This window comes from Salmo salar, chromosome 04, assembly GCF_965601325.2.
Source record: "Salmo salar chromosome 04, fSalSal1, whole genome shotgun sequence".
NCBI classification, from domain to species: Eukaryota; Metazoa; Chordata; class Actinopteri; order Salmoniformes; family Salmonidae; genus Salmo; species Salmo salar.
In genome coordinates, this window is record NC_138294.1 from 52,643,489 (window position 1) to 52,655,964 (window position 12,476).

The following is a 12,476-nucleotide window of genomic DNA, read 5'->3' on the forward strand; positions in this document are numbered from 1 at the left end:
TATCTCCTCATTTGAATTCCATGCTGTCACAGTTACCAGCCCTTTCAAGCTTAACATCCTTATCATTTATCGCCCTCCAGGTTCCCTTGGAGAGTTCATCAATGAGCTTGACGCCTTGATAAGTTCCTTTCCTGAAGATGGCTCACCTCTCACAGTTCTGGGTGACTTTAACCTCCCCACGTCTACCTTTGACTCATTCCTCTCTGCCTCCTTCTTTCCACTCCTCTCCTCTTTTGACCTCACCCTCTCACCTTCCCCCCCTACTCACAAGGCAGGCAATACGCTTGACCTCATCTTTACTAGATGCTGTTCTTCCACTAATCTCATTGCATCTCCCCTCCAAATCTCCGACCACTACCTTGTATCCTTTTCCCTCTTGCTCTCATCCAACACTTCTCACTCTGCCCCTACTCGGATGGTATTGCGCCGTCCCAACCTTCGCTCTCTCTCTCCCGCTACTCTCTCCTCTTCCATCCTATCATCTCTTCCCTCTGCTCAAACCTTCTCCAACCTATCTCCTGATTCTGCCTCCTCAACCCTCCTCTCCTCCCTTTCTGCATCCTTTGATTTTCTCTGTCCCCTATCCTCCAGGCCGGCTCGGTCCTCCCCTCCTGCTCCGTGGCTCGACGACTCACTACGAGCTCACAGAACAGGGCTCCGGGCAGCCGAGCGGAAATGGAGGAAAACTCGCCTCCCTGCGGACCTGGCATCCTTTCACTCCCTCCTCTCTACATTCTCCTCTTCTGTCTCTGCTGCTAAAGCCACTTTCTACCACTCTAAATTCCAAGCATCTGCCTCTAACCCTAGGAAGCTCTTTGCTACCTTCTCCTCCCTCCTGAATCCTCCTCCCCCCCCCCCCCCCCCCCTCCCTCTCTGCGGATGACTTCGTCAACCATTTTGAAAAGAAGGTTGACGATATCCGATCCTCGTTTGCTAAGTCAAACGACACCGCTGGTCCTGCTCACACTGCCCTACCCTGTGCTTTGACCTCTTTCTCCCCTCTCTCTCCAGATGAAATCTCGCGTCTTGTGATGGCCGGCCGCCCAACAACCTGCCCGCTTGACCCTATCCCCTCCTCTCTTCTCCAGACCATTTCCGTAGACCTTCTCCCCTACCTCACCTCGCTCATCAACTCATCCTTGACCGCTGGCTACGTCCCTTCCGTCTTCAAGAGAGCGAGAGTTGCACCCCTTCTGAAAAAACCTACACTCGATCCCTCCGATGTCAACAACTACAGACCAGTATCCCTTCTTTCTTTTCTCTCCAAAACTCTTGAACGTGCCGTCCTTGGCCAGCTCTCCTGCTATCTCTCTCAGAATGACCTTCTTGATCCTAATCAGTCAGGTTTCAAGACTGGGCATTCAACTGAGACTGCTCTTCTCTGTGTCACGGAGGCTCTCCGCACTGCTAAAGCTAACTCTCTCTCCTCTGCTATCATCCTTCTAGACCTATCTGCTGCCTTTGATACTGTGAACCATCAGATCCTCCTCTCCACCCTCTCCGGGTTGGGCATCTCCGGCGCGGCCCACGCTTGGATTGCGTCCTACCTGACAGGTCGCTCCTACCAGATGGCGTGGCGAGAATCTGTCTCCGCACCATGCGCTCTCATCACTGGTGTCCCCCAGGGCTCTGTTCCAGGCCCTCTCCTATTCTCGCTATACACCAAGTCACTTGGCTCTGTCATATCCTCACATGGTCTCTCCTATCATTGCTATGCAGACGACACACAATTAATCTTCTCCTTTCCCCCTCCTGATAACCAGGCGGCGAATCGCATCTCTGCATGTCAGACATATCAGTGTGGATGACGGATCACCACCTCAAGCTGAACCTCGGCAAGACGGAGCTGCTCTTCCTCCCGGGGAAGGACTGCCCGTTCCATGATCTCGCCATCACGGTTGACAACTCCCTTGGGTCCTCCTCCCAGAGTGCTAAGAACCTTGGCGTGATCCTGGACAACACCCTGTCGTTCTCCACTAACATCAAGGCGGTGACCCGATCCTGTAGGTTCATGCTCTACAACATTCGCAGAGTACGACCCTGCCTCACACAGGAAGCGGCGCAGGTCCTAATCCAGGCACTTGTCATCTCCCGTCTGGATTACTGCAACTCGCTGTTGGCTGGGCTCCCTGCCTGTGCCATTAAACCCCTACAACTCATCCAGAACGCCGCAGCCCGTCTGGTGTTCAACCTTCCCAAGTTCTCTCACGTCACCCCGCTCCTCCGCTCTCTCCACTGGCTTCCAGTTGAAGCTCGCATCCTCTACAAGACCATGGTGATTGCCTACGGAGCTGTGAAGGGAACGGCACCTCCATACCTTCAGGCTCTGATCAGGCCCTACACCCAAACAAGGGCACTGCGTTCATCCACCTCTGGCCTGCTGGCCCCCCTACCTCTGAGGAAGCACAGTTCCCGCTCAGCCCAGTCAAAACTGTTCGCTGCTCTGGCACCCCAATGGTGGAACAAGCTCCCTCACGACGCCAGGACAGCGGAGTCAATCACCACCTTCCGGAGACACCTGAAACCCCACCTCTTTAAGGAATACCTAGGATAGGATAAAGTAATCCTTCTAACCCCCCCCCCCCCCCCTTAAAAGATTTAGATGCACTATTGTAAAGTGGTTGTTCCACTGGATATCATAAGGTGAATGCACCAATTTGTAAGTCGCTGCTAAATGACTTAAATGTAATGTAAATGTAATATACACTATATATACAGTAAATACAGTATATATATAGTACATACAGCATATACACTATATATATACAGTACATACAATACATACACTATTTATAAAGTACATACACTATACATACAGTACATACACTATCTATACAGTACATACACTAGCTATACAGTACATACACTATATAATCAGTGCATACAGTACGTACACTATATATACAGTACATACACTATATATACAGTACATACACTATATATACAGTACATACAGTGCATACACTATATATACAGTGCATACAGTATGTACACTATATATACAGTACATACACTATATATACAAAAGTGTATGGACACCCATTCAAAATAGTGGAATCGGCTATTTCAACCACACCCATTGTTGACAAGTTTATAAAGTCTAGCAGACAGCCATTCGATCTCCATTGAAAAACATTGCCAGTAGAATGGCCTGACTAAAGAGCTCAGTGACTTTCAACGTGGCACCATCATAGGATGCCACCTTCCCAACATGTCAGTTTGTCAAATTTCTGCGCTGCTTGAGCTTCCCGGGTCCACTGTAAGTGCTGTTATTGTGTAGTGGCAACATCTAGAAGCAACAATGGCTTAGTTGCAGAGTGGTAGGGGTTTGGCAGATACCAGGAGAACGCTACCTGCCCCAATGCATAGTGCCAACTGTAAAGTTTGGTGGAGGAGGAATAATGGTCTGGGGCTGTTTTTCATGGTTCGGGCTAGGCCCCTTAGTTCCAGTGAAAGGAAATCTTAATGCTACAGCATACATTGACATTCTAGATGAGTCTGTGCTTCCAACTTTGTGGCAACAGTTTGGGGAAGGCCCTTTCCTGTTTGAGCATGACAATGCCCACATGTACAAAGTGATGTCCATACAGAAATGGTTTGTCAAGATTGGTGTGGAAGAACTTGATTGGCCTGCACAGAGCCCTGACTTCAACCCCATCAAACACCTTTGGGATGAATTGGATCGCCGACTGCGAGCCAGGCCTAATCGCCCCACAGCAATGTTCCAACATCTAGTGGAAAACCTTCCCAGTTATAGCAGCAAAGGGGGACCAACTCCATATTAATGCCCATGATTTTGTTATGAATTTTGGAATGTTCGATGAGCAGGTGTCCACATATTTCTGTTCATGTATTGTATATAACGGCTGACATTTCATTCACCCATTTTGCCATTCACTGACACACCAAGCTGACATGGGGACAATTGAACAGTACGTAAGCGTGTTCCTGTATTTAAACATTCCACTGTGTGTGGACCACACAACTCTAAGGACTTCTGCCAGGTAAGAAGAGCACGATTCTGTTTCAATTGTAACCTCTACTTTTCCTGGAAGTGCGTGAGAGCATATTTCCGTTTTTTTATCATAAATAAATAAATCACCCTCCTGAGGCCATAATCGGTGAATTATAGCGGTCTGTGTCTCTGACAGACACTGCAGGGTCAGACACAGGGCGGTAACAGGCTCTGCGGGACACAGCCGGTCCGTCTCCAGAATAAATAACTCTACTTGTCCTCCCTTACTCTCAGCAGGGTCATGATTGAAAACACTTTCTATAATTCTGTAACTGGGATGATTTATAATCACATCTCTCAGGTCTGACTGCAGGAGAACAGACCCTTCATCTAGGGAAAACAAGACAATACGAGACACAAGGGCTTGAACATACAGAGAGGTTGACTACATGAATGTAACTACAGGAAACGATGTAATACAACCCACTGGGCACACAAGGTAATTTCAACATGGACATTTGGGAAATATTTGGTTGAGATGGTGATCAATTCCAATTGTTTTGGATATTGTTTTCCAATACGTTTTGGTTATCACTTTGCTTTCAACCATTTAAAAGCACAAGAAAGTTCAAATGGGAATACAATGTCAGATATTTTGTATTTAAATATAACGTGTTATCACTGTGCTTTATCTAATAGCACAACCAAATCACCTGGATTGCAGTTGAGATTACATTAAAAGTGGTCAATGCTGTTTGAGATTCTGCGCAAATTATTATAGCAATACTGGGAAGATCTCCACAGACCTGTGACCTTTGCATGCTATCTTGAACATGCGTGCTTCCTATGATTACATAAGATTACATTTATAGTCACAATGTGGCCATAGATGTTTACTCATTTTAAGGTTGAATAAATAGTTCCATTTGTTTGAAAGATAGATTTAACTTTAGGCTTTTTACTGTATTGCAAAAGTAATCCTGAATTTTGTTTGGTTGTCAATGCAACCAAAATATCAACATTTGAAGGAGATGTATCTTTAGGGCCACTGACTTAGTCTGGATTTAATTCCAGTTTGTCTAATTTATATTTGATATGTTGGATTCACGTCTCTATCTCAACCAAAATTCTAAGTTAACAAATAGGACTAAATCACATCAAACTTTAAATGCACTTTTATTCAAGTTTGATGTGATTTAGTCATATTCATTAACTTAGATTTTTGTTTGAGATGGAGGTGTGAATCTTACATATAAATTATTAAATTGAAGATTAAATTTGAAATCAACCAAAGTTTGAAACCGTGGGCATATACAGTACAGTATGTATTGTCTATTTTTTGTTGAACCCTGTATTGAATATAAAACAATAGCTGTTGATGACTTTGCAAGTGGTACTGTACATATACCTAAATATGGATGATACTGTATATGACTTATAAAGTATGGTTACATTTCATTTGCTTTCTTAAACCTACCCTTTCAAAGGACTTCGATACAGTGAATCTCAACAGTGAATCTCTTTAGTTAATGATAATTTCTCAATAATCATTCTCACGATAGCACATTGGTAGCAGTCAGTGACAAATATCAAAGCTGGGCTTGGTTAAAACCCTGCATGGGAGACCAAATGGATAACTGTAAATAGATCAATTCTCCAGTAGGAGGTGCTGCCCAGCCTATAGTTTCTGATAGTGGATATAACGTAGAAGATCTGATGTTGTTTCGAAGGTAGAAATTCAACATATTTTATACAAGGTTTGTCTATGTTGAAAATTGGTTACCATGATGACATAATCCTTTGGTTGAAATTTCACCCTCAAAACATAGAAACACCAGCTAACTACAGCACAGGTAACTCCAGGGGAAGCTGTACAGGGAGGGAGTGTGCGTTCCCTTTGAGGAAAGTCTGTTAAATGTGTCTGCCCTTACGTGCTGTGCTGCCGTTGCCAGGTGGTGAAGATCAATGTGTGCTACTGGAAGGAGAAGGTTCCGGGCACATATAACATCAGCAGCCGCTTCCCTTGCTTTGTCCAGTTGGGAGTGGAGGGATCGCAGTACCACTTCTATGGCCTCCCCTCCAATGAGTACACAGGCCTGATGAAGGTGAGGAACACTGCCTGGATACGGAAAGTATCACCTACTAACACTGAATAATGCAGCAACTATTAGAGTGCCATTTCCTTGGACAAAATGACTGCTGTCCTGTAGAGGGGATAGGCTGAAAGCAGCATTCCTTCACACTGTAATCAGATCCCTATTGTGAGGAATGAATACACAGAGGACGCTATTTGTAGGGTTTGAGTGTATATCCCTAAGGATACATTGCATTGCATTTAGCTATCAGACAAACCCCACTTTCTACCCTTAATAAGACTTTAGAATATCAAACCAACCAACGCATGTAATTAGGTCATACACCTCCATGGTGAGAGATTCAGAATGTCTCTATGCTTCAGTAGTGGTATTGTCCTTGTGTTCATCAGATCTGCTACCACATGGGCAGTGAGACGGAGCCGAACGAGAGGGACCAACAGACAGACAGGACGGACGTCCATCTCCTGTCCCAGTTTGTGTCCCACTACATCCCGGGCCTGGAGCCAGAGCCAGCCGTGGTGGAGAGCTGCCTGTACATGGTCAGTCAGACTACTGCCGTCCAGTGGCGATTTTAGCATGTAAATCTTGGTGGGGCAAACTCCCCATTTTTTTTTGTTGATGCATGCCAGCAAAGGCACTAAACAACACAAAAAATACAATAATTGCACTATAACAGTGACAAACGGTGCCCACAAACTGTTAAGGTCTACATAAAGCTGTCCCAACAGCAGAGCTTTCTTTTCAGCACCATGGAGTGAATCCTTACCACTGCTACACCTGGCTATCAGTGGAGCCTTGTCTGGCAGCGAAACAGTTCAATCAGCCTCACTTAATTCCTTTCAAAAAACATATCTGATATGGCTGACTTGCTTAAACAAATGTGGTTTCTACTGACAATTGAGATGTACAAACTATGGCATAAGGGGACGACGAGCGGATAAGAGGCAATCCGTAATTTCAATTAAGACATTAATGAGCGAGCTAAAATGGACGTAGTCAATATAACTGTTTGTTCAGCACTTTTGAAATGTACAGTGATGGAATTCAGAACATGGGCTGTTCTTACAGTATTCTCCCTGTACACAAGTCAGAACCGTAGGATAAAAAAGGGGGCATATAAGCAGACACTGAAAGCTCTTACAATATTCGATGATTACATTTCTCTAAAACAGACTATAGGCTACTGTACATGTGCACCACTAAATCAGAACAGTAGGCTAAGTTCTGAGGGGGAAAGGGACCATATTATTAGGGTGAGGCACATGGGCTACTACCAGCTTACTACACAACATACACTTAGTATTGCTTTCTTAGCTACATTATACATAAATCCCTGGCATATTACATAATTTATGCAGCAGCATGCAAGATGTTTTTGGACTCCCCGTTGTTGTGCTGTTCTCACATGAACAGGAAGGTTGCGTGGTGGTCCTTGTGGGCAAATCTTGTCATCAAACTTTGTCATCAAACTTTGTCATCAAAGTCTGGCCTTCTCTGGATTTATGGTGCTTTCAAGACAACTGGGAACTCGGGGAAAAAGGTTGAATCATGACGTCAGTGATCTTCACATCGGAGCTCTAGAAAGAGGCCTGAGTTCCGACTTGGAATTCCGAGTTGGATGGCTATTCAAATGTATTTTCCCGGTCGGAGCTAATTTTCTTCAGAGTTCCCAGTTGTCTTGAACTCACTGAAGTCAAAGATTTCCCAGTTCCAAGTTTCCAGCTGTTTTGAACATGGCAGAAGTCATGCTGGATTGACAGCATGGCCAATGTATTCAACCTTTTCTGGCCCATTGTGTTGAATGTTTATCCTTTTAAGCTAGGAAAAGAGACCCTTAAACCCAGAATTTCACCACACACCCACTCCACTGAATAGCAGGCTAGTGATTGCTTTGCAACGCTTGCAGTTAGCCACTCATTCCTTCCAAACCACTCATTGTTGAATTTGCAATTACCAACTGGTTGTGTAATGTTTATGTCCAATGGCTGATGAGCACCGATATGTTTTATCTATAATTTCTCTTCATATGACAAGGATTGACAAGGATTTGCCAGTAGATTGTCGACGTGATTCATGATGATGACTGCTTGTCTAGCTTGCTAGCTAAGATTGGAAAGTATGATGTTGACATGATCAGTCCAATCAAAGCTACAGTAGATATAACTTGATTTGATGTCATTTCATCTGTAGTCAACTCTATGGCAGCACCCAAGGGGCTTGAATTATTTATTTTTTGCAAAACAGGTGGGGCTCTGAATGACGGGTAGCCACTGCTGCCGTCTCTGTACTACAGTAACCCAGAGCTGAACATTTCACTAGATGGATTAATCCTCACAAATATAACTAGAGACTTAGCCGTCTGACTAAACCATCAATATCATTAGTATTGGCTATTTTCAGAGCGTCGATAGAGGCTATCAACAATAACTGTAGAATGTGTTAATTCTAACAGCACTCATGACATTATGATTACAACGTTCTGTTGAGTGACTCAATTGAGCGTGCGGATGGAACACAAGGTTAAGTTCAGCAATCCAGTTTGGATTCATGTAATTAGAATGAAAGCATGTGGCAAACTCTCAGAGAGACTCTCAACAACATTATTGAAGAGAGAACACTGAGACACATTTTCAGTACTCAAAACAACCCTCCATGTGCTTCAACAATGACTCTTAATATTCTTGATTTACACTTGTAGATAAAATGTGGATAAGTTTACTGTACACAGGTGTACACTTTACAAGGAGTATGCATGCTCTCTTGTTGCCTGCAGGTCACACCAGACCATCACTTTGTTCTAGATTGTCACACTCACCACAACAACATCATCATTGGAGCAGGATTCTCAGGTATTTTACAGGAGTCCCTGTGTATTCACCTCTCACGGAACTGTGTTCTCAAATCTCTCTACAATATCTATCTGCACATTCCAGCATTGAGGAACTATACCTGTAAAACCTACAGCCAAATGGCAACTTGTGTAAGTTTCTGCCGGCCCATCAGTTGAAAGCCAGGTTTCTAGCCTGGCTGCGTCCCTTTTGATATTGGCAGAGTATACTAATCCAGAATGGAAGACCATTCACTCAGACCAGGAGAGACTTCCCAGAATGATTTCTGTCTGTTCAGCGGCTTCTGCTAAAGAATTCTGCGATTAAACGTGTAATTTATTTCTGCTCTTAAACAGTTTATAGCTACGACCCATACAACTTGGGGGGTTAGGAACTCCACCAAGCCCTGCCACAGCCCTGGCATGGTGCCAAAGCTATTCATCTTGCGGTGCATTGTCTTGCATGTAACGACACAACTGGAAACACAACCGGCAGCCTGCTACGCTTAGCGTGCTCTATTGTTCTTTCAGCCTCCTCATATTCCTGTGGTTTATTACAAGCGTTCTATTGCTTTAATAAGGCATTAAGAGCAACGGACGGGGTCGCCATTTCTCACTATTAATTTGTTTGATGCTCTTATACTACCCACATATTGTTTACCGTGTTCACAGTGTAATACTCTCATATTGCACTTAAACCACTTATATTGCGCTCATCTAAATGGCTTACATGCTAGGTTCAGGTCTAATTAATCTGATTTGAAACTTTCTACCACTCTGTCATTTGAAAATATGAAATATATTATACTGGAATGCAATGGTAAATCATAAAGATATAGTAGCGCCAAATTTCAGGAAGGAATTTTCTGTACCTCGACTCTTAATTATTGGGTTGTGCTACCTTTTGTCTACCATTACTGATAGCAGGGCAGAATAGTAATCAAGCAGACAGGATCAGACAAAAGAGATTCTGCTGGCCCTATTGTGTCTCCTCACACATTCTCTCTCCTTCCCCTCCATCCCTTCCTCCCCATCTCTTTGTGACACTGTATGCCTGTCACGGCCGGGACCTGCTCCCCCAGGTCTACCATTGACCTCCTCTCACCTCAATAAGATTAATGTATTTTGGGCAGGCAGCACAATCACCCTTTGAGTGATCCGCTCATCCCTCACCTTCGAAAAGCCTCCTTCCTCTCATCTGCTTGAACAGCTATTCTTAGAGAAAAGTGTGAGATGGAAAAAGTGAGAAATTGATGAAGTGCGAAAAAAGACTATTACCTGATTATAGTAATTGAACAATTCAAGGTCTACCACATAATGTTCTCATTCTGTAGACCCTTTTGTTCGTAAATTACATACTCTACATTTTACCCAGATTTATCTTTAGACATTGTATTATATGCACATATTTTAGACTGACATAAGGTCACTGAGCTCTTTCTTTTCCCAGGTCATGGTTTCAAGTTTGGTCCAGTCGTTGGGAAGGTGCTGTGTGAGCTGAGCCTTGGACAGATGCCCTCCTATGACCTCTCCCCATTCAAAATCCAGCGGTTCCAGTCCAACTCCTCTTTATAGACCTAGTCACAAAGTAAACAACTGGAATCAGAAGCAAGTATTGATCCACTATGGTTCATCTCAGTACAGACTGATTGACAATGTGAGCATTGTTATGAATGTGAAGTATCCAAGTGCGTATGATGCCAATACCACCTCTTTGTGAATGATGCACATACCATAGACTTTTGTATGATTTACAAACAAGGCAGCGACTCATTGACTTTATCAGAGCTGCATTATAAATGAAGATAATAATTCATGTAGATGATGAAGACTGAAACCTGTGTTGTTTATCTATAGGTTTTCAATCCCTGCCTTGGCACTCACTTTGATTTTCACCCCAGTGTTTCTCCCTGTAATGACAATCCCCCTCATAAAGCAAACACATTGTTAAAACGCCATCAGCTGTGGAGACATTAGTCTTTCTGCCGTGGAAGCTAACAGCTAACCCAGTAATGTTCCACAGTACCTGTTCTCTCTGTAAACATTTTCATAACTAATCAGCAAGTCACACAATGACCACAGTTCATCAGCTTCAATGGGGAAATTATACAGTGATCACCAGGATATTTATTCACAGAGCTGGAAATGAATTTGTATTGATTGAGCTAGACAATGGCCACATTAAAAGGCCATTACATCAGCAGCACAGGGCTAAATCCATGCCTCTCCCTAAACAGCAGCAGAGGCTGCATGAGCTGGGGCTGGGCCAGAGGCGGAGTGGTGCTTCATGCTGAGTAACCAAGGGAATACAGCACATCAGAGGAGAGGAGGAGGCTAGAATTACATTACACCATTTACATGAGACATTCTCCAGACAAATTCATTTGTCAGGGGTGACTTCATCAGTTGGGCCATTTTTACACCTCATATATCCTGCTGTGTTACATTTTTACACCTCATATATCCTGCTGTGTTACATTTTTACACCTCATATATCCTGCTGTGTTATATTTTTACACCTCATATATCCTGCTGTGTTACATTTTTACACCTCATATATCCTGCTGTGTTACATTTTTACACCTCATATATCCTGCTGTGTTACATTTGTACACCTCATATATCCTGCTGTGTTACATTTTTACAGTTAGATTTTTTATTTTGGAACAGTTGGATCTCTGCAATGAGCTAGCCTTATATTCAAATAGCGTGTTGAAGTTTAGGTTGAGTATATAGGGTCATTTTTGTGTGTCAATTGAAACAGGCACCACATTCAGAATAGCACCTGCAACACATTTCAAACTGTGGTCTACGGTTCTGCTTTTCTGTGTTCAGCATGAAATGAAAAGCATTTAGAAACTCATCAGATGGGACTTCTAATGCTCCTAGCATAAATTATTCAGCTAATTGTTTTTGCTCATTTTTCTAATTCCACCATTGTTTATCATCTAACTGCACTCTTGTCCTCCATTCACACAGAATTTGACAAAGTGAGATTCATGGCTGCTTTTAGGGAAACAGAAATGCAACATTTAATAGTTTCTTTCCAGCTTTTCAATGCCGTATTTCGTGGTGGCCTAGATTACTTTTGATTTATACAGCAGAGACGTTTGAAATTAAAACACAGGCATAGTAAATGCACTGTGTCAACAGGTAACTATGATAACACTTCATTTTAAGGTAGAGAGGACTGGTGCACTTACGCTAATGGAGGGGAAGTATTGAGAGAGAAAGAACAGTGTGTATATCATTTTGAAGGGGGTGGGGGCTCATATTGGTGCCATAATTATACTGTATTGACATTCACTTCTTTAGCTTCTGATTCAATTTTTTTTAGATGGAGTTCAAGATCACAGACCTGGCAAGTGGGGGACAAAATGCCTGAGCTAAATTAAAAAGTCTAAAGACAAACAATATTTTGTGAAAATACTGTTTCACTGAATGTGTTACCGCATCTGAAAGTTTGTGCATCATAGCTTTTAAAAGGAAAGTCTATGATGCATCAATGCTCTTGAATGTACTTAGTCAGAAACAGCGCATTCGGAAAGCATTTTGTTTCGTTACAGCCTTATTCTAAAATGGATTAAATAAAACATCT

At 43.1% G+C, this 12,476-nt stretch overlaps 1 protein-coding gene across 1 annotated transcript; it reads left to right on the plus strand.

The window, feature by feature from the left end:
* The first annotated feature begins 5,164 nt into the window (after nucleotides 1-5,164).
* On the plus strand, nucleotides 5,165-12,050 carry LOC106603278 (peroxisomal sarcosine oxidase). The gene is made up of 4 exons (XM_082974539.1): nucleotides 5,165-6,060; nucleotides 6,441-6,590; nucleotides 8,825-8,900; nucleotides 10,329-12,050. Exons 1-4 carry the CDS (start codon nucleotides 6,055-6,057, stop codon nucleotides 10,451-10,453), a joined length of 357 nt encoding a protein of 118 aa, XP_082830665.1. The 5' UTR covers nucleotides 5,165-6,054; the 3' UTR covers nucleotides 10,454-12,050.
* The last annotated feature ends 426 nt before the right edge of the window (nucleotides 12,051-12,476 follow it).